The sequence below is a fragment of the Sorex fumeus genome, unplaced genomic scaffold (assembly GCF_029834395.1).
Source record: "Sorex fumeus unplaced genomic scaffold, SorFum_2.1 ptg000122l, whole genome shotgun sequence".
NCBI classification, from domain to species: Eukaryota; Metazoa; Chordata; class Mammalia; order Eulipotyphla; family Soricidae; genus Sorex; species Sorex fumeus.
Genome location: NW_026606179.1, coordinates 35,625,251 through 35,647,078, shown reverse-complemented (window position 1 = coordinate 35,647,078; position 21,828 = coordinate 35,625,251). Strand labels below are relative to the sequence as shown.

Here is a 21,828-nt window from a genome sequence, read left to right as displayed (position 1 = left end):
ATCGAACTCTGGTCGACCGCGTGCAAGGCAAATGCCCTAACCGTTGTGCTATTGCACCAGCCCCCCAAAAGTGTGTGTTTTTTATGCTTTTTGGTCTGGTGAGAGGTAGAAGTACACAGTTCCAATTATCTTTACCTGGTTCAACAAATGGGAGGGCACAATTTTAAAAGTACTATTCAAGTCACACACCATGTAAAATGCTAAGAAAATTCAACCAAGTAGTTTCAGTTGGTAAAATCCTAGTTTCAGACAGACACTAGGATTTTACCAAAAATTATTTTCTAATGGGGGAGAATGAATTATTAACTAATGTGGGTTAAGGCAACATTTTGTCAAAGATTTAAAAATCTGATTCACCTATCTGTGAGACTCTGGAAAAATTATTATTATCATAGTAGAGCAGGGATCATATACAGGGCCTTATAACTGCAAAGCAAATGCTCTGCTGCTGATTTACATTCCTGGCCCTTGATCTCTTTTAACTTTAGCTTCCTTGGCTGGAAAATCGGGATATTATAATAGCTATCTCTATTGCTGGGAGGATTAATTGGGATAATATAAACTATCTTTTAGTACCATCTTGACACATAGTTATTTTTTCACTAACAGTAATTGTATTGAATTATATGTAAAGCACTTTTTAAAAATTTTAGAATGTTTAGGTAAAGTGAACACGTTTACTAACTGTAAAGAATCATAGTATATTGTCTCATTTAAAAGGGTAAACTTGGGTGAGAGAGATAGCACAGTGGCAAGGGTGCTGCATGGCTCCTGGATATTTGGGGATGATCTGAGCCATTCCTGTGGCAACAGGAGTGGTGGGCTCCTCAAGGCTGCAAACAGTGATGCTCTTAGGACACTTGATGCCGGAGATCAAACTGGAATCAGTCCCAGGCAAGGCATGCACTTGAACCTCTGTACTATCAGTGGTAGGGTGCTAGCCTTGCACGAGGTCGGCCCAGCCGACCTGGGTTCGATTTCTCTGCCACTCTTGGAGAGTTTGGCAAGCTACCGAGAGTATCTCGCCTACACGGCAAAACCTGGCAAGCTACCCGTGACGTATTTGATATGCCAAACACAGTAACAAGTCTTACAATGGAGACATTACTGGGCCCACTCAAGCAAATCGATGAACAACGGGAGGACAGTGCTACAGTGCTGCTATCTCTCTGATCCCTGACCTCTAAAAATTTCTTTATATATTTATGTTTATAGCTTCCACCTTACTCAGTGTTTACTCTAAGTCAATCTTGATGGACTTTATATGTACTCTCTTATATGATGCTTCACAGACCTTGGAGGGGGCAAATGCTATTTTTATAAAAAGAGGAAATAGGAGTAAAGCAGTCAGATTAACTTCAAGGTCACAAAGACAGAAAGAAAAATGGTATAAGTTATAGACGCCTCACTCAAAAAAGTCATAAAGATTATGTCTAAAACTGAAAATGGTATTTGTAATGTCAATTCCGATGAGAAATTAAAAATATGTATCTACTAACACACAATCATTTTTTCCACTTGTGCATCCTTGGCTCCACTTCAATATACTCTCTGGCTCTCCCCAAACTTCTCTGGTTCTCCCTAAACATCCTTAGTTCTTTGTCATATGTACATTGAATGCTGGTTTCTGCAGGATTCAGTCCATCACAATGCTTCTGAAAAATGTTTCAATACTCTGACTTTAGTCTTCTTTTCTCTATATACTATCCCTGGATATTAGACCAAATTCAAATCTTCTTGTCAAGGTTCAGATCCACATAACTATTTAAAAACACATCCATAACATGGATATTATAATCCCAAATTTAAAAAACCCATGTAACATATATTTGGCTTCAAATATATAAGTGGCCTCAAATGCAAAAATCTCACTTTCCCTAAAACTGACAGGCTATTGATTCTAAATTGATATTAAAAAAAGAAATACCAAAAGAATATACTTGCATGTATTTTCTCAAACAGAACATAAACATGCAACCAGGATCGAGACCAAGAAGCAAGACTTTTTGCTTTTTAGGTCACACCCAGTGATGCTCAGGGGTTATTCCTGGCTCTGCACTCAGGAATTACTACTGGCGATGCTCAGGGGACCATATGGGATGCAAGAATTCGAACCCAGGTTGGCTGCATGCAAGGAAAATGCCCTACCCACTGTGCTATCGCTCCAGCCCCAACAAGACATTCAGGGTCACGGTCGCGGTCCTCCCGTTATTCATCGATTTGAGGGCCCAGTAACATCTCCACCGTGAGACTTGTTGTTATTGTGTTTGGCATATTGAATACGTCACGGGGAGCTTGCCAGGCTTTGCCGTGCGGGCAAGATACTCTCGGTAGCTTGCCGGGCTCTCCGAGAGGGATGGAGGAATCGAACTCGGGTTGGCCATAGTGGCCGCTTGCAAGGCAAACGCCTTACCAGCTGTGCTATCGCTCCAGCCCAACAAGACATTATTTCTGAAAAATCTTTTGTTATTCCTTCTACCTGCATAAACAACATACTCCTAAAGTTAATAATTAATGCTATTTATGATTTTAAAATGCAACCAAGAGCACCGTAAAAGATTTTCAATGGCAAGAATAATCCTAAATAAAAATGTTTAGTAGAAATGCTTATTTTATGTTCTCCCTCATTTATTATTCATCCCCAAACCTAAATGCCTGTTGTAGACTAGTTTGAAGTTGAGATTAAGGTCAGTAAAAGGAAAGTTTATTTAGTAACAATAAAGCCTGATAATTCCCATAATATGTAGATTAAAAAGCAATTTCTCGGGGCCATATCGGGCAAGCTGCTTGCCTTACATGAAGCAGATACCAGACTAATACCGAAGAACTGCCAGGAGTGACCCCTGAGCATAAAGCTAAGACCAAGTCCTGAGCATTACCACGTGTAGCCCCAAATCCAAACAAAAAAATAACTTCTCAGTGTTTCACAATCTTAAGGAATTACATGAAATGAAAATTCTGAAGTACTTATCTGGCTGTTGAAGGGCTCAAGTCCCACAAAACAAAACTTAAATGGAATCAGAAGCGGAAATATTAAAATTATTTTCTATTTATAAAAGACTATGCAATGATTATACTGTTCCTTTTGCTAAAAAGTAATTATATAATGGCCTTACAAAAAATAGAGAAAGCAGATGAAATTATTGTTACAAATAAAAATTGCCTAAGCTGGGACCACAGTAATACTACGGTGAGTAGGGAGCTTGCCTTGGATGCAGCCGACCTGGGTTCAATCCCCAGCATCCTATATGGTCCCCACAGCTCTGCCAGGAATTATCCCAGAGCACAGTCAGGAGTAAGCCCCGAGCACTGTTAGCTGAGGGCCCAAAACAAACAAGAAATTATATCTCTACATAAAGGGCTTCAAAATTAAGGAGCTGGAGGAGAGTTTAGTTGGGCAGAGCTGATGTTTTGATCCCCAGCATCCCCATGGTCCTTCGAGCACCTCCAGGAGAGAAACCTAAATGCAGAGCCAGAAGTAAACCTTGAGCACTGCTGGGTGTAACCCAAGACAAAACAAAACAAATAACCCACTAATAGTTATGTTAAATACCGATTTTTGGAAACAAAGTTATACAGGCTTAAGCTATAAATAATATATGTGATAGTACAAAGGAAACAAAAATTAGACTGGTACTGATACTGATCAGTAATTCATAAATATATTTTGCAGTTTCATTAGAAGGTTATCTACTGAAAGTACAGATACCCAATAGAAAAACATTAAACAAATCCATACTGAGAGAGATTCTACAAAACATAAATGTATGTTTCAAAATTAAAAACTGGCGGAGTATAATATGAAATGTAGAATTCTGAATTGGTTCCTAGTCAAAAGAAAAAAACTGAACAACAAAATTAGTTTGAGGTTTGTGAATGTTAACAGGATCATATATGTGTAATTCCTGATTCTGATAACTGTATTTCAGTATGAATAAACGATACATCTGAGCAAGCTGAGAGAAGATCCAATGGAAAACACTGAAATTTTTTAGTTTAAAATTATTACAGAGTAAGTTACTTGTTGTTACTCTCACGATGGAGATGTTACTGGGCCCGTTTGAGCAAATCGATGAACAACGGGAGGACCGTGACCGTGACAAAGTAAGTAAAAAGCCCCAAATACCAATCTATAGGTACCAAGTGCAGGATTCTGACCTAATGAGTGGAATATCATTATTCTACCTTTTAAAGAAGAATTTCTAATGTTCCACTAGGTTTAGGAACCACAGGTTCAGAGTAATAAACACAAAATTTCAGGAAAAAATATTCAGTATATTAAGACAGTAAAGATCTCTCTAGTCCTGGCCTACTACTGTTTCCAACGTATTTTTACCAGTCAATAGGTATTTAACAACCCTAATAAAGGGAAGAATGAGATTGGATTAACTTCTATAAAATTATGAAGGTGAAATTGACTTTCAAGCAACCAGCAATCTACACTGCTTAGTAACAATCGATAGTCAAAAAAACATTATCTGAAAGAAGCATCGAAGAGCAAACTCATGTTTTGCACGCAGGAGACCCAGGCTTTTTAATTAGTGGCACTAAATACTCCCCTGAGTACCACCAGAAATAATACCCCAGGTTAAGACAGTCCATGAGGTTCTGGTTTGTGGGTGTGGCCCCCAAACCAAAACAGTCTCCATTGGGTGGCAGAGCACTGGCCACGCATGTATGAAGGACTGGGTTTGATCCATGGCCTTTCTCCTCTCTCACCTCTTCCTCCTTCCCTCTCTTCCTCTCTGCTCTCTCCTTCTCCCCCCCTTTCTCTCCCCCACCTCTCTCTCTCACACACACACATAAACACACCTAAAATATATGAAGCTTGAGCAATAGTACAGGCAGCAGGGTGCTTGCCTGGTATGCCCGGCTCCCCGTATGGTCTCTGGGTCTTCTTGCTAGGAATCATCCTTGAGCACAGAAGATTAAGCTCTGAGCACCACTGGGTGTGTTCCATAAACACAAAGAAAAAAATATTCTTTAAAATATTATCTGAGAGGCTAAAGAAATAGTACAGTGGTAGGGAGTTTGCCTTGCAATCAGTCAACCTGGGTCCAATTCCCAGCATCCCATATGGTTCCCCGAGCACTGCCAGGAGTAATTCCTGAGTGCAAAGCCAGAAGTAACCCCTGAGCATTGCCAGGTGTGACCAAAAAAGCCAAAAAATAAAAAAATAAATAAAATAAAGTAAGTTTAGTAAAAATACCTGATTCCCATGATGGAATACTACTTCAAAAATAAAATTTCGGGGGCTGGAGCAATAGCACAGCAGGTAGGGGTTTGCCTTGCATGCAGCCGACCTGAGTTTGAATCCCAGCATCCCATATGGTCCCCTAAGCACCACCAGGAGTAATTCCTAAGAGCTGAACTAGGAGTAACCCCTGAGCATCGCCAGGTGTGACCCCCTCCAAAAAAGAAAAAAGAAAATTTTGGTATAGATATAAAACATTTTAAATAAACTGAGAGTTTGCTATGAGAAAATTCACTGAAGTAGAGCAAAGTGATAGACTGCATTAGTAGTGAAGGCTATGTGAATTGAACAATGCTATTATTAGTGTTAGCAAACTGCAGTAACAGATATTCAGGCAAGAAAAAGAGTGAAATATCAAAATATAACTTGCATGATAGGATAGCTCAATGGGAAAGAGCCAATATTTTACATGCAGGAAACCCAGGTTAGATCCTTGGCACTTAAGGTCACCTGAGCAACTTCAGGAATGACCCCAAGCAATAAGCCAGGAGTAGCCCCTGAATACTACCAGGTGTTCCCCCTTCCCCCCAAAAAATCTGTATTTTACACACACACACAGAGAGAGAGAGAGAGAGAGAGAGAGAGAGAGAGAGAGAGAGAGAGAGAGAGAGAGAGAGAGGGGTATATAGGGGCCAGAAACAAGAGTACTGTCGTGGATGCCATTTGGCCAACCTGGGTTCAATCTCTAACAACCCATATAGTCCCCTTGAGTCCCACCAGGAGAATCCCGAACACCACAGGGTGTGGCCCAAAACCCAAAGGAGGGGCTGGGAAATACCGCCCCACACACACACAATATATAACTTGTTTCAGGCAGCAAAAGGCAATTTTAAATCTAAAAATAAATCTATAATGAAATGTCTGAAAGGTTAATTCATTTGATTAAGTATAGGCACTAGAAAACCACAGTGTTTACACTTAACATCTATATTTGATTTTCAGATGCAATTTACTCAGTCATCCAAATCCTGCCCACGTGTTATTAGTAGATGCTGTGCGAAAAGCACCATTTTACAGTGTCAATTTGTAATTACCCTCCGCTGATTCTCTCATTGCAATAACTGGACAAACAATGAGTCTTATCCAATTACTCCATTTGTTGTAATTAATGTATCCAAATTATCTTAAGTGAAGGGAATATATACAAAACACACTATTTCATACTGTAATGTTTTTCATTGCAGCTAAGTGAAAAGTAATGAGACAATTTTAAAGTCACCAAATAAAAACTTGTTTTTAAAAAGAAAAGCAATTTTAATTCAGTGAAATTTTTGCTAGTTTAGGTTCTATTCAAAACTCCAGCCAAGAATCATGGGGGTGGCGGAGTCAATTTTTAAGAGTATTCCTCATTTTTTGTTATCTTTAAGTTTCTGGCTGGAGCGATAGCACAGCAGGTAGGGCGTTCGCCTTGCACGCGGCCAACATGGCCGACCCTAGTTCGATTCCTCCGCCCCTCTTGGAGAGCCTGGCAAGCTACCAAGAGTATTTGATATGCCAAACACAGTAACAACAAAGTCTCCAATGGAGACGTTACTGGGCCCGCTCGAGCAAATCGACGATCAACGGGAGGGCCTTTACCTTACCTTTACCTAAGTTTCTGGAAATAACACTGCATTTTAAGGGTTTTTTAATATGGGCCACATATCCCTATAAAGCTTGGACAGAATGTTTTCAAAAAGTTGAATTCACTGAGTTTTTTCATGTTACTATTCATAAATGATCAAAGCATTAATAATTATTTATTACTAATTTATTTCTTATGCATAACATTTTGTATCTTTTTATTTTTTATTAATTTCAGGGGCAGGGGGCATGGTTTATAACTGCAGGGCTTAGGGCTCTGTGTCAAGAACCAAACCAGGGTTGGCTACGGATCACACCAGGGTCAGCTCCATGCAAGGGAAGCACCTTAACTCTCATATTAGCACTTCATCCCTGCAATCTATTCTTCTTTTAGGCCACATCCAGTGATGCTCACGGTTTACCCATGGCTATTAAGGGATCATTTCTGGGAGTGCTTGGGGGCCCGATATGCTGGGATTTAAACTGGATTGGTACAATCTGTGACCTCTGTACTATCTCTCTAGCCAACTTTATTTCTTTATTAAAAAGTAAAATTATGTTTATGTTCAAAATACGTATAAAGTACAATGAAATTTAATACTTCAGTAGTCCTAAGATGCACATTTCCCCCCACACATTAACATCAAAATCAGGATTTATCTAGTAATCGAAGAAATGAGTTTAAAAAAAGAAATGACAGTTTTAAGTGGAGAAATATTTTTTCTTACTCAAATTACTAATGTCCTATAATCAATTAGATTTAATAAAATAAGCATCCTATTTTGCTAATATTATTCCTAAGTAAGTAAAGTAAGTAAAGGCCCTCCTGTTGTTCGTCGATTTGCTCGAGCGGGCCCAGTAACATCTCCATTGGAGATTTTGTTGTTACTGTGTTTGGCATATCGAATACATCACGGGCGGCTTGCCAGGCTCTGCCGTGCGGGCGAGATACTCTCGGTAGCTTGCCAGGCTCTCCGAGAGGGGCGGAGGAATCGAACTCGGGTCGGCCATGTTGGCCGCTTGTAAGGCAAATGCCCTACCGTTGTGCTATCGCTCCAGCCCAGCTATGGTATTCCTAATACATTCTATATAAAGATATTTAAAATACAGACCCATAAATATTAATTAAACCCATAATAATAAATACTGTGTCTCTCACATTTTCTTTGCAGGTGCCAAAATGGGGCACTAAACCCAGGGCCTCACATATGTGGGGCACTTGCTCTACTGCTAAGCCATATCCCCATACCTGATTTTTCGACAGATAAATATTTTAGATTTCACTAAGTTCAAGTTTTGATGGAAGGAGTGAAATCAATAAAACATTTTGCTTGATTTTTTAAAAGTATAGAACTTACACTAATGCAGAATGATTAATAATTTAAAACATAATTTAAATCTTACTATGATTTTTTGGCTTATTTTAAATCAAGAAAAAATTCATACGTATATCCAATCAGATACTGAAATTGCTATCATTTTGAATACTCTTGCAATTTGGTTTCTTTTGTCATTCATTAAGATATATTCTTAGGTGATCGAATCTCAATTTTTGATAATTTTATTTTTCTCTCAGATATTGCTGACTTTTTTATATTTTATATTTTTATATTTTATTATGTAGATGCAAACACTCAATAACATGTGAATGTACACATAACTTATTTAAAAAATACTAATTTAAAAATACTTATTTAAAAAATATTAATACTAATATATATATATAATAAATGCTATTCTTCTTTCTACAAGGAGATGCATGGGAAAAGCCAGGATGTAGCTCAGGATTGCCTGGCATGTTTGAGGTCCTAATTCTTTTTCTGGCAACACACACACACACAATGACACACACACACACACTCAATGTTGAAATCTGATTTAGTGTCTTATTATATTTCAAGCACACTACACTATATAATATTGAGATCTGATTTAGTGTTTCATTATGTTTCTTTATAACATACATCTCTAATTTCTACTTGAAATTGACAACTATTTCCAAATTTAGGTGTTTTTGCTTTAACTAAAGAGAAAACCTACTTATGGTACCTAATAATTAGCTTTCCTATAACAAACATAATAATTATGTATAACTCAAAAATATGAAAACAGATTAATGACTAAGTACATTAGGAAACTTACAAAAGCACAAAACCATTTTAAGTATCAAAAATACAATGTTAAATACATAATTTCTAATAAATTTTTTTTATTTGTTTGGTTTTGTTTATTTGGCAAAGGGCTGGAGCGATAGCACAGTGGTAGGGCGTTTGCCTTGCACGCTGCCAACATGGCCGACCCGAGTTTGATTCCTCCACCCCTCTCAGAGAGCCCGGCAAGCTGCCGAGAGTATCTCGCCCGCACGGCAGAGCCTGGCAAGCTCCCCGTGACGTATTTGATATGCCAAACACAGTAACAACAAAGTCTCCAATGGAGACGTTACTAAGCCCGCTCGAGCAAATTGATGATCAACGGGAGGGCCCAGGCCCAGGCCCAGTTTATTTGGCAGGGTGGTCACAGGCAGTGATGCTCAGGGGTTATTCCTGGCTCTGACCTTAGAGATTATTCCTGACAGTGCTATGGTCACCATATGTGGTGCCAGGGATTGAATCTGCATCCGCCATGTGTAACGCAAACACCTTACCTGTTGTACTAACTCTCCAATCACTAACAAAGTAAATTCTAACCAACATTATGCAAACATAATTTAAATTTCAGCTATAAACCATAAAATTTAAAATCAGATTGTGATATTACTTTATATAATATAAAAGAGAACAGGGTCCTAAGAAAAAAGAGCTACTGGAGGAGTTTGAATGAATCCATTTTAGAATATAACTCTCTACTGTTACTAAACAGTTTTGTGACTATGGGGTTCTTGAGGTTGTTTTTTCTTTTTTTTTAAGGATTAGCGTGTCATTTGTTTTTTATTTAAGAAATCAAGTCCAAACATTTGGCATCATTTAATACTTAATGCTCCATCCCTCCACTCATTCAAGAAAACTAATTCTATTCCATTCAAGTAGTACCTATCACATACCTACTATTAACTAACGAAGTATCTGCTTGTTCTACTTTTAAAAGGCAGCTTTTTAGAATCTGCCAAAACTGTGAGAAACATCAAAGGATAAGGTTGTTTTTAGTTCTACCTCACTCTTTATTTTATTTCTCCCATTTACATTTAATCTTACACTTTTCACAAAGAACTATGGAAAAGGCAACTCTTTCCAATTAAAAAGTTACTCTAGCTAATCTAAGAGGAATAAACATATGAGAACGCCTTTAAAAAGGCAAACCTATTAAATGTTTTAATAAGAAGCAAGTGTTTTTGTCTGTTTAATTATTTAACTGGGTGATTTAGGAATAGAACCTTAATGGAAAGACAGCCTAGACAAATAGAGTTAGTCTTGAAGGAAATGACATTGGTTTTTTCTTTAAATAGCTACCCGCTTCTCTTTCTTTCTTTCTTTCTTTCTTTCTTTCTTTCTTTCTTTCTTTCTTTCTTTCTTTCTCTCTCTCTCTCTCTCTCTGCATTATGATTTGCAATATAGGAACGGAGACATCATCATGTATTCCCTTTACCTACTTTCAGCACTCAGTTCTTCTCCAGAGTGACCATTTCCAACTATCATTGTCATATTGGTCCCTTCTCTATCCTAACTGCCCTCCCTGGCCCCCCTTCCACTTGTGGCAAGCTTTCATCTGTAAACCAGTACTTCGGGACCTTGTTTTCACTGTCTGTGGGTATTAGTCTTAGAAGAAAAAAAGGAAAGTGCCTGCTATATAGGAAGACAGAGGGAGGGGCTATGGGGTCAGGTGGGGAGGGTGGCGGTAGAAAAACTGGGGACATTAGTGGTGGGAAAGGTATACTAGTGAAGGGATGGGTACTGAAAGAAACACTGTTTCACTGAAACTCAGTCCTGAATAACCTTGTAACCATATTATCTTATAGTGATTCAATAAAATAAACCCATTTCATTTCAACAACAACAAAATAAATAGCTACCTGCTATCTATGTTTTCAGAAAACAATAGCAAGCAAATTCAAAGGCAAGGGTTATATATTTTTAAGGTTGTTAAATAAATATTTCATCCTCAAAATAGAAGGAGCACTATACGGCTCAAAATTATCATTCCCCATTTTACACATGAGGAAAAACCTTGGAGAGAATATTTGTGCACTACTTATTAAGTAGCAAAATTAAGATGCAGAGAAATGCAACTGGATTCAAAGTAAATGAAATCATTCACATTATCATACTGTATGCTCAATCTAACTCAGAAAGGTAGTAAGAATTTACAAAAGTAATCAGGAATGGATACATTATTATTTTTGCTTGTTTTCTGGACCAGTCCGCTGGTGGTGCTATGGGCTTCCTCCTTGCTCTTCATTCAGAGATCACTCCTGGTAGGTCTCAGGGGGTCAGATAGGGCATAGGGTATGGAAACCAGGCCAGCTGCATGCAAGGCAAGTGCCCAACCAACCCACAGGACTTTATCCTCCAGTCTGGTACATTATTTCTAATATTTCTAAAAAGTCGATTTATAAAAGCATCCTGAAATAATGAAAATTGTTCAAGCACTAAGCAGAAGGAATAGTTTTGACTCACATTAATCTTCCTAAACTGTAACAAATCAAACATTCAGGTTAAGTATACAACTCTCACTGTACATCAAGAAACACTTACTCCTTTCTCACAAATTTAGTTAGCGTTTTAAATCTGTACTTCTATTGCTGGGTGTCAAATTCCAACATGCAATCACTTCAATTTTATCGACTATTAATCTTTAATATTAGTAACAGTTTAATTTTTCTCAAACAGAAAAATAAAATGTTTAATATGTTTAATATACCATGAAATGCTGTTAATTAAAATGATGCTACTAAGTTTACCTATTCAAATGAATTTGAAAAAATAAAAGCTATAAAATGAGTGAGCTTATTGGAAAACAGTAATGAACTAGTTCAGTCAACCATTACAGGAACTCTATTTTGTATATGAATTTTTTAGTTTTAATCCTGCTTTTTACTACAACATAATAATTTTTGTTTTTATCTAATAATGACTAAGACAGTGTTTTACTCTGTAGCTTAATGACAATATGAATCTCAATTAAATATTTGCCTCCCTGCAGTTTATAAATTCTTCTATAAAAATTCCTCTGCACTCTTCAACAAGTATTTTTCTAGCAACTACTCAATAAGCTCATCAAGTATATTTCCCAGCAAATTCTCATACATTGTTTAATAACGCACAGTATTGATAAATTTAGTCTTTAAAAACAAGTACTAAGTTTATCAATACTGTCCATTATTAAAATAATCTACCTATTTCTAACAAAAATACAAACATCACAGAGTGAATCAAAATATTCTATTGCAATGTATCTATCATCTGTCATAGCAATTCATTTTTTAAAAAAAATCTGCATGTCAGCTAAATAATTTATTTATTTTCCTTATGTGCAATTTCACTTATGCCAGATTCATTTCTTCCTTTGCTATTTCTTGACTTACTGTAACTTTTGAAGTTTCTCTACCAACACCCCACTCTTATACTTATTTTTCATGCCCTACCAAATGATATGTTATTTTGCCCTAATTTCTGAACAAGTTAAAACTGAGAGTTAATATCAACTTTTAATAAAGAAATGAGGCTTCCTAAATTAAAACTATATTTTATATTGGAAAAGATTACACTTCAATGCCAAAATTTATAAATATATATGAGAAAGAAGAAAACTGATCTTTAAATTTCATTGTAGTTTCAACAAATAAAATAATAAAATCGTATTATCAATTGAGTCAATCGTAAAATCAATTTGAGTCAATTGTAAAATCAATTTTCTTTACTGGTTTATCGAAAGGCATCAGAAACTAATGATATAATTCATTTTGGTAGCTGCATTTAAAATGCTAAGAATTTGGTTTGCAAAATTGTGTCACTTTTAATGTATCAATAATATTTTAAGCAATAAATTTTCACAAAGATTTCTTGTCTTTTATGTGAAAAATGAAAACATCAAATACATTGTCTGAAACTGCAGAGTAAGCCTTAAAAAATGACCAAATATTCCTGCAAAAACAATTACCAACTATGCTAAGAAATTTTTATGCTTGAATGCAAAAACAAAAACAAAAATCTATGCATACAAAACAAATATAACACTGTGGGATTTTTAAAAAAATACATAATCAAATAAAGCCATCTGAGATTAATATACTCTTCTAGAGCAATTCTTTGTCCTGATAATTCTCTTGGAGCTTTAATCCTCACCTGGCCTCTTTATTACATAAAATAATCAGAAAGATCATAAGGGAAAAAAGAAAGATCATAAGGGAATAAATCAGTAAGAGCTACAGAGCTGCTTATTGCTGATCTAAGTGGTTTAGTTTTTGACATTCCAAAGTCGCAGGCTTATAAAAATACATTATTATTTTTTAAAAATGTAAGATGCTCAATAAAGTACAACTAAGAGGTTAATATGTCTTACAAAGAATGTCAATGTGTGTTCTGTGAAGAGTAAATTTTGAACTGGTGTATCAATATGGGTTTTGTTCATTTTCCCTATTTTCTCATATATTTATTTTACTTCTATTTTTAATTCCTTTTACAAATCTCAATTTAGGGAACAGGACAATTCAGTAGATTCTGATAAATCACCTAATTCAGTGAAAAAGGAAAAAAAGGTAAACCTAAATACCTAACAACAGAAAACTCCCAGAGTGGGAAAAAGCATTTCACATAAATCATAAGCAAAAGATTAAATAGACTGCACTTTATCCAGAAATTTCAAAGAAACTTAATTCTTAGCCAACTTACCCAATTTTTGTCTTCTCTTTTAACTTAGAACAAGTTTTTGTTTTTTTACTCTCTTTGTCCTTTGGCTTGGATTTCATCCTTCTACCTTTTTTTTCCTCTTTTCCTTCAACTGAAGCACTAGGAAAGTTTTCAGGGCTCATTACTCGTGGAATATTGCGTTCCCCACGCTCCTTTGCTTTTGCTATGGCCTCTGATATTATACGATTAGCCTTTTCTTGCTTGCTTTCTGATTCCACCTTTTTCCTCTGCTTCTTCTCAGACATGATCCTCACCTGGGTATTCTGCAACTTAGTATATGTCCCAGAACCATCGCTCTTCTTGGAAGATGGAGGCTAGAGAAACCAAAATATTTTTATACAGTATACCAAAATATACAAAAAGTAAAATAAACATCTGAAAAATTAAAATTATGCTTTTCAAGAGGTAAATACATGGGCAAATATGTGAGTGCCACAAATTTCCAATTAAAACATTCTTGCTGGTCTAGAAATTCACGTAGGTATAAATTTTCAAAGATCAGCTGCTGTATTTTGAAATGAAGGTTAAATAAGGATAATGCAGAATCAATGATATTTCATGGCATTTTTGATTAGTTGATTCAAATTCTGTCCTGTAAAGACTCTGTGCATTTGGAATGTCTTGCCTTCCTATTCAATCCAGTCCTCTGAAATTAAAATTTTTTAAACAGCAATTTTATTCTATAATGACTCGTTCTTACAATTTATTATGATTTTTAGGAAAAAGGCTTCTGCTTTACCAGAAACTAGAACTAGAACCTGAACCTACAATAATTTAAATCATTTTAATGTACAATCTATGCAGCAACATGGCTAGTTAGTAAACAGACATTCCCATACTTAAAATTAGAAAAAGTTTTAGTTTTTTTCCGTGGAAGAGTTAAATGTGTATTTCCCCAACCCCCACCCCTACCCCTTACTATATCACTATTTTGCTCAGGCAATTCTGGGAAGGGGGGGAAAACACTTTTATAGTATTCCGTTAAAATTATTAATGTTTTTAGCGATATTACTAGAAGCAGATCAACAGCATTTTAGAAAGAATATCTTTTTCAAACACGCATTCATTCACAGATACTTAGATCACAGTTTTGTTATGTTCTTACCCGTAAACATGCCTCTGACTAGAGCAAAGGGAAAAAACACCAGGAATTTCCAAACACATTTTCATGCTGATTCCAGTGCTTCACTGGATATCTTTTTTTTTTCTTTTCTCTCTCTATACCTGCCTCATCAAAGGTTTCATAGCAGTGCTGCAGCACTGGGAGAGGAAAGAGGGTTTAGAATCGCTCGCTAAAATGCCACCTTAAGGCCTACAGGCTATAACAAATAACCAAGACTCGAGAAAACAGCAACAAGCTCAAGATGGCGATGCAGTACGACTCCCGCAGCAGCAGCCAGTAATAAGGAAGGTTATTCAATCCCATTAGCCTTTTAGCCCAAAGAACCCCTCCTCCTCCCACTCATTCAGGCTTTCACTTACCCTTCCTCTTGGCCTCTTCACTGAAGACATTTTTGGCGTCAGACAAAGGCTTGCCCTCTGCTTTTTCACCACCCCAGGCAGTGCTCAAGAAAAAAGCATTGAAAGAAGATTCCTAAATGGCCTATTTAGCAAGCTGCAACCAAGAGATGCACAACCCTCCACAAATACACATTGTGATTTATCAACACATTTCTGCCTTGGCAAGTTTATATCCACGCTTCATCCTATTTAGATAAGAAAAAGGCTGTAAACCCCTCCTAAAAAGCGGAGTTTCCTCAATAGCTGTAAGCAGATAGCCAGATTCCAACAAAGCACAGAAAGAAATGAATGCACAAAGCATCAAAATGCATCAGCATGAATATTAGAGATGTCGTTAAAAATACTGACTCCTTCTGCGGAAGTAGGCCAGCAGATGGTGCTACCAGTTATTATTCCATTAGACTCTGCAATTTAACCCCCAATGGACTGTTCCCTCCAAGTAACACATTAACTCTCACTCTGCCATTTCCTGCAGGAAAGTTTGAAAATATTCACACTGAAAACCTGATTCTTAAAAATCATCTTAAAGCTGAAACTGAGGTGGAAATGGCTTAATGAACCTACCAATATTAAAAACCAAAACTGAGTATAAGTTTTATTGGAGGAAAATACTCCTCTCCATGATACTCTAAAACGTTTAAAATATAAAAATAGTTGAAGATAAGCAAAGGGTTAACAAGCAAGTCATGCAAAGGAACCTAACAAGTGACTTCTCTTTAAGAAATCAGATAAGATCTCTTAGGATTTTTCTAACAAAAAGCCTTAAGTTATTTTTTAAATAGAGTATTGAAACAATTTTCATTTAGATTCTAAAAATTTCAAGATTTTTGAGATGAACACAAAAAAAGCTGTCTAAAAGAACTACTAACCAAACAAGTTTTTTTTTTAAGATCCGGATAAATACATTAATTTGTTTGGTTAATATGACAAAATAATGAAACTATTTTTAATCAACATCCTACTTTATAAAATTTCATCAAAAATAAGACCACCTGAATTTTCTTAGAGTACTATTTTTCTTTTCTATACAATAATGACTATCTTTAAACAATGTCCTTTAACAGCTAAAAACAAAAAAAAAATTGCTGCTTGAAAATCTAAGTTTTCCTCTATTTTTTTTTTTTACTTGGTCTTGTAAGTCAACTGACACATTTATCAAAGAAACTGTTTTAACTCCCCTCTTTGGCACCAAAGGTCATAAGATTGGGTAACATATGACAATCTGTACAGCAGAAGAAATTAAAAGTATAAGACCACTATTAGCAAGGAATAGAATCTAAGTGGCTTGAAGTCAGAAACATAAAAGTCACTGTAACCAATAACAAGACCAACAATCTCTAAGTGCCATGGACTAGTCTTAGCACTTCACATATAATAACTAATTTAATCCTAAACTGATAACAGGATAATGGTGCTAAAGGTGAGAAGATTGGATTTTTGATAACAATACTGCATTATAGAACAGAACTGACAGCAAATGGTTAAAAAATTTTAATAGTAAAAACAATTTTTAGTCCTTATTGCATGCTAGATCCCATTCTGAAGACATACTAACTCAATCTTCAAAACAACCTTGTGAGATATGTACCACTGTTAACTCATTTTACGGCTAAAAATACTGAGAAAAACAGAAGCAACCTTCTAAAAATAGCAAATGATGGGGAGAATTAAAAGGCTAATTATATTGGACAGCCTATCATATTTGCCTTAAAACGCCATACCAAGATTCATCTGAACAAGAGAAATAACTTTAAAAAATTATATAGATAATACTAATTAGAGTTAAATTAGTTAGAGTAAAATTGGTTACTAGCAATCTTTCCAAGTTACAGAAATCAGGAACTGGAGCAATAGTACAACAGGTATGGCGCTGCCTTGCACATGGCCAACCTGAGTTCAATCCCCGGCATTCCGTATGGTTCCCCAAGCACCGCCAGAAGTTGACTCCTGAGTGCAAGGAAGGAATAGAATCTAAGTGGGCTGGAGTAATCCCCGAGAATCTACGGTTGTGCGCCTCCTCCGCCCCCCAATAAAAAAGAAAAAGAAATCAATGAGATACCAACAGGATATGGCTAACCAGCAAGAGCCAAAACTTTGTTCTATACCAAGTAATATTACAGCAGAATTTAAAAGAAACAGTGACTCTTATTGAGAAAGGGTGTTGGAGTGTGTGCGCGCATGTGTGTGTGTGTGTGTGTGTGTGTGTGTGTGTGTGTGTATCTGTGTGTTTGTGGTTTAATGGTTTAATTCTGTTCACACTGAATTTTGTTCTGATTTCTAATTTAGGACAATCATCAGAGGGTTCAGGGCTTTAGTATGTGTCTTCCCTTGCTATCTTCATTCAATACTGGTAATTCACCAACAGTATCCATAGAACCTAAGACACTTTTCCAGATATCTCACTTCTATCAAGTTTTCAATAGATTGTATTACTTATTTTTTAAACCTCAAATATTTAGCCATAAACAGTAAACAACAGCAATCAGAATTCTGCTATTAGAATAAAATATTTTAAGGGCAGGGTGATAGCTCATAGCTCCAGGCTTGACCCTAGCACTGAAAATCCTCCACTCTCAGAGTTCCAGAAAGCTCGCCCAGGGTCTCAGTCTGGCCGCCATCATTGCTGAACCCAAGCCACACCTCACTTCATGCCATGCATTGCCAGGTCAAACTCTGAAGCACCAGGCCCACACAGTTAGGCCAGCTATCAATGGGAGGGTGCCTAGGCCCTCTCAGCACTGCTTCAAAGGTAACAAATATACACAACCTTTAAAAACCGGTTTTCAAAAACATACCAACACTTTGGTGTTACGTGAATCAGTATTTTTTATTGAAGTTTATTTCCAAATCTACCCAGGTACACAGAAAACATACGAGAGTAGGGGGAGGAGTTCAGGGACAGAGTCCATGTTTCCCACAGGCTGGACCCTGCAGATGGGAAAAAGGTAGAAACAAACGTTTCTTCTCAGTGTTATGGGTTGGTCTTTTCCCTGAAATAGGCAGTAATTGAATTTTGTAAAATCTGGTTGAGATGTATTTTTTAAAGTCTTCCTCCCTTTAAAATCCTAACTGCATTTCATTTTGGTTATACAGAAGAAAAAAAAACTTTCTATGGGATATTTATATCAAGTCCCTGGGAGTGTTGGAACATGAGGTAGGCAATCACCTCCAACTATATATAAAGTAAAAGAATTTCTCGGGGTTCAGGGATAACTCAGTGGTGGAGCAGCTGCCTCACAAGCAGAGTCACAAATTCAATTCCTGCCACCCAGGCATAAATCACAAACTCAGTCCCTCCCACCTGTTCACCAACCTGCAATGATCCTGAGGCACCACAGCTCACAAGCTCTAGTCCAGTGCAGCCAAGGTGTGATCCCCTAGTGAGCACTCAAAGCAAGTGAGACCACTGATCAGTACAACATAGGGAAGGGAAAGGGGATAATGAAATGGCGATTTCTTTATATGAAAGTAATACCTTGTTCATAGGATGTCATAATAAAAAAAAGATATTGATATATTTTAAAATGATTATATCCCATTTTAAGTTATAAAGAGAATTTCTTTGTAATTCACTTGATTTTTCTATAGTTTGTCATAATTTTCAGAGTACAAGTTGTTTAAAGATTAAAAATAGAGGTAAAGAAAGGCCTTGCTCTCAAAAAACCTGTGTGTTCAATGATATATGTGTATATATATCATGTTCAAATTTTTGTAAGAAAAATCACAGCAAAACATTAAAAAATATGACATATAGAATTAGATTTAAGGTGTAGGCTAAGTGGTTCCAATAAAAATTCCTAAAAAAATTACCTATTTAAAACAGATGCATATCTGATATGAAAACAAGTAATTACTGTGATGTTTGCCTAATAAAAATTCTCAATTTCTGCCATTTTGCCTACATTTCAAACTGGAATTCTAATACATATAAACCTATTTTCTCCCCTTGCCTTAATTGTTTATATTAATACATTTATTTTATTCTATAGATATAACCTAATACCATGATTTTAATCCATTGTTCAAATTGTTCCTGTTCTGGTCATTAAATGTTTCTTCAAATTGGTTCATTAGTCCTGTGTACCTCTATCATGTTCTGAGTTCTGCTTTACTTTCTGGCATCTTAATATATTTCTGATTCATTGATTAAGAATAATAGTAGTTGAGGTAGAAGTCAGAATACAACAGACTGACTCCAAAATCATATTGGAGATGTAAACACAGCGAGTGTCAAATATTCTTCCTTGAAGAAGAGAAAATGGCAAGTTATAAAGAAGTTGGAAAGTTTTTTAGCACGTCTGTTGCTTATAGAAGCCAACAGAATGGTTGAATGTATGTGAAAGAGAAAGAAAAACTGAGGAGTTTCAGCACGAGTAAAAAATGTAAAGCACTTCCTGTAGAGTAATTCTAAACATCACAGTATCTGTAAAAAATTGAAACACTGTACATGAATAACACTTTGATAAATAATATGAACACTCCCTCCCCAATATATTTTCTAAAATGCCTCCTAGGAGAAGATGGAGAGAGAGCTCAGAGGATTTACGCATGTGCTTTGAGAGCAGTATTTCTGGGTATAGTCCCTGAGCACTGCTGCATGTGGCTCCAAAACAAAAAAAAAAAAAATAAAATAACAACACACACAATGCTGCTTAAAGGGAAAACATCTAAAAAGACTTCTCAGAGCTGGAAAGATAGTACAGAGCCAGGACACTTGTCTCGTGCTGGCAGTCAGCCATGACCCCAGTTCAAATCCCTGGCACCACAAATGGTCTCCTGGGCAGAGAGCCAAGAGAGGACCCTTGGCACCATTGCTGGTGAGCCCCCCAAACCAATACATAAATAATAGAAAAAGAAACTTCACAAGTCATTCTCCTGCCCAGGTATTTCCACAATTTCTTCTAAGTTTGCTAATTTGAATCCACAGCAGCCTAACATTATTTAAAAAAAAAATTAAACAGAAAAATATTCCTGAAGAGCTGGAACAAAGACCTGTATATTAAGTTCAATTCTTCCTAAAACAAAAATCATGATGTGAAGTATCGTGATTGCCTAACATTCCCACACAGGTAACTGTTGGTCCAAAGTTCATAAGGCACTGAATCTATGGCAATTTAGTAGGAGTCAATCACCTTTCCAAAGCAGTGTATCAAGTTGCCATCATCTATTTATCCCTAGACTAAAACAAAGATTGGAGTGTGCAAGTGGCAGTCTGACAAAACAGATCCAAGTATACTCTTATACCCGTGCGAGCTCCTGATGAAGTAGAAGCACAACAAAGCCAGCCCAGTCATCAGGCAGCAGCACAGCTGCCAACCACAGGGCTCTCAATTCTCTTGACATTGTTTCTAAATGTATCAATATGATGAATGCAAAGGGAAAAGTCTTTGGAGTTTTTCCTAATGGGGACTCTGGGAGTTCCTGCAGCTGAAACTTATTTTTTATATGTAATGTCTTACCCCCCAAAATCAGTTTTTCATTTTCAGAATTCTATGGTAACTTGAATAGTTATTTCAACTATTTATTCCTTCAAGGATTTGAACACTCAGGGTTTAGTGACAGAAAGGTAAGTCATGTTTATAGGAAATGTGCATAAATGTATCTGCAAAAACAAAAACACGGGGGGGGGGGGCTGGAGAGTAAAAGTACTGTGGATGGGTGGGCTGTTTGCCTTCCACACAGCCAAAACTGAGTTCAGTACCTGGCCCCCTGTATCACTGAGTGCAGACAGAAGCCCTGAGCACCGTTGTAAGTGGCTCCAAAAACAAAAAACGAAAAGAAGAGGAAAGAAATGCACCAGCCCAGGTTTGATTCCCCGCACCACATATGGTCCTGAGAACCCCCACATGTGACCTCTAAGCATAGAGAGAGTAGTAGCCCAGTGTCCCCCAGCACCTTCCACCCTCAAAAAACCCATTCAATAAGGGGTCTCAAGTGGAAAAACTATAAGAAGCTTTCCTCTATTTCTTGCAAGAACAGGAAGAGAAATTTCAACTGAAACATTCCAGAATTCAACAGATTCTACTTCCTCAGTTTACACTAAATCCCTCTAAAGTGAACACTTTCAGTTGAAATTTGTGAATAAGTGGCATTTAGTAAAAGTCTTCTGGATTCTTACTGGCATTTCATTTCTTTAGCATCCTTACCATTAGTTCTTACTTAGTCTTGCCCATTAAAACATGCTAAAAGTGAGCAGGCTTGTACACACACAAACTTACTTAAGAAAAAAAAATGGTACATGTCATAAAAGCCCAAGTAAAATATTATGAGGGAAATTTTAGAAAAATAAATATATGGTATAAGGAGCTTGCCAAAAGATAAATTCAGTTATAAATTACAGACAGAAATGTGGTACATAGGAGGAGATAATTACAGTATACTTTAATTGACAACACCAATTTTATTTAAGAAACACACAAGCCAAGATAACTTTCGAGACACTATTTGAATGCATACTATACCAAACACTGTCATAAGTGCTGGGAATAAAATAACCATCAGGATAAAGTTCCAGCTCTAACTGAATTACCATTTTAGAGAGGGAGGTAGTAAACAGCAAAACCATCATGTAAGGGTAAAGGTGATGCAGAGAGTAAGAATATGATGACACCATTCACTGTGATAAGATTACCAACCACTTTAGAACAA

At 36.5% G+C, this 21,828-nt stretch overlaps 1 protein-coding gene across 5 annotated transcripts in view; it reads right to left on the bottom strand.

Moving 5' to 3' along the window:
* The window catches only part of CHD9 (chromodomain helicase DNA binding protein 9), a 199,385-nt gene that overhangs the window by 96,185 nt on the left and 81,372 nt on the right, over window positions 1–21,828 (bottom strand). For 2 of the 5 annotated variants that reach the window (XM_056136931.1, XM_056136932.1), the window contains exons 1-2: window positions 15,142–15,492; window positions 13,642–13,973 (exon numbers count right to left, since the gene is read on the bottom strand). In XM_056136931.1, coding sequence (XP_055992906.1) covers window positions 13,642–13,973; window positions 15,142–15,171 — 362 coding nt within the window. In that variant the 5' untranslated portion in view covers window positions 15,172–15,492. Of the gene's footprint in view, window positions 1–13,641; window positions 13,974–14,764; window positions 15,040–15,141; window positions 15,493–21,828 lie in introns of those variants that run through there. The other 3 variants (XM_056136930.1, XM_056136929.1, XM_056136934.1) reach the window with 2 other exon arrangements.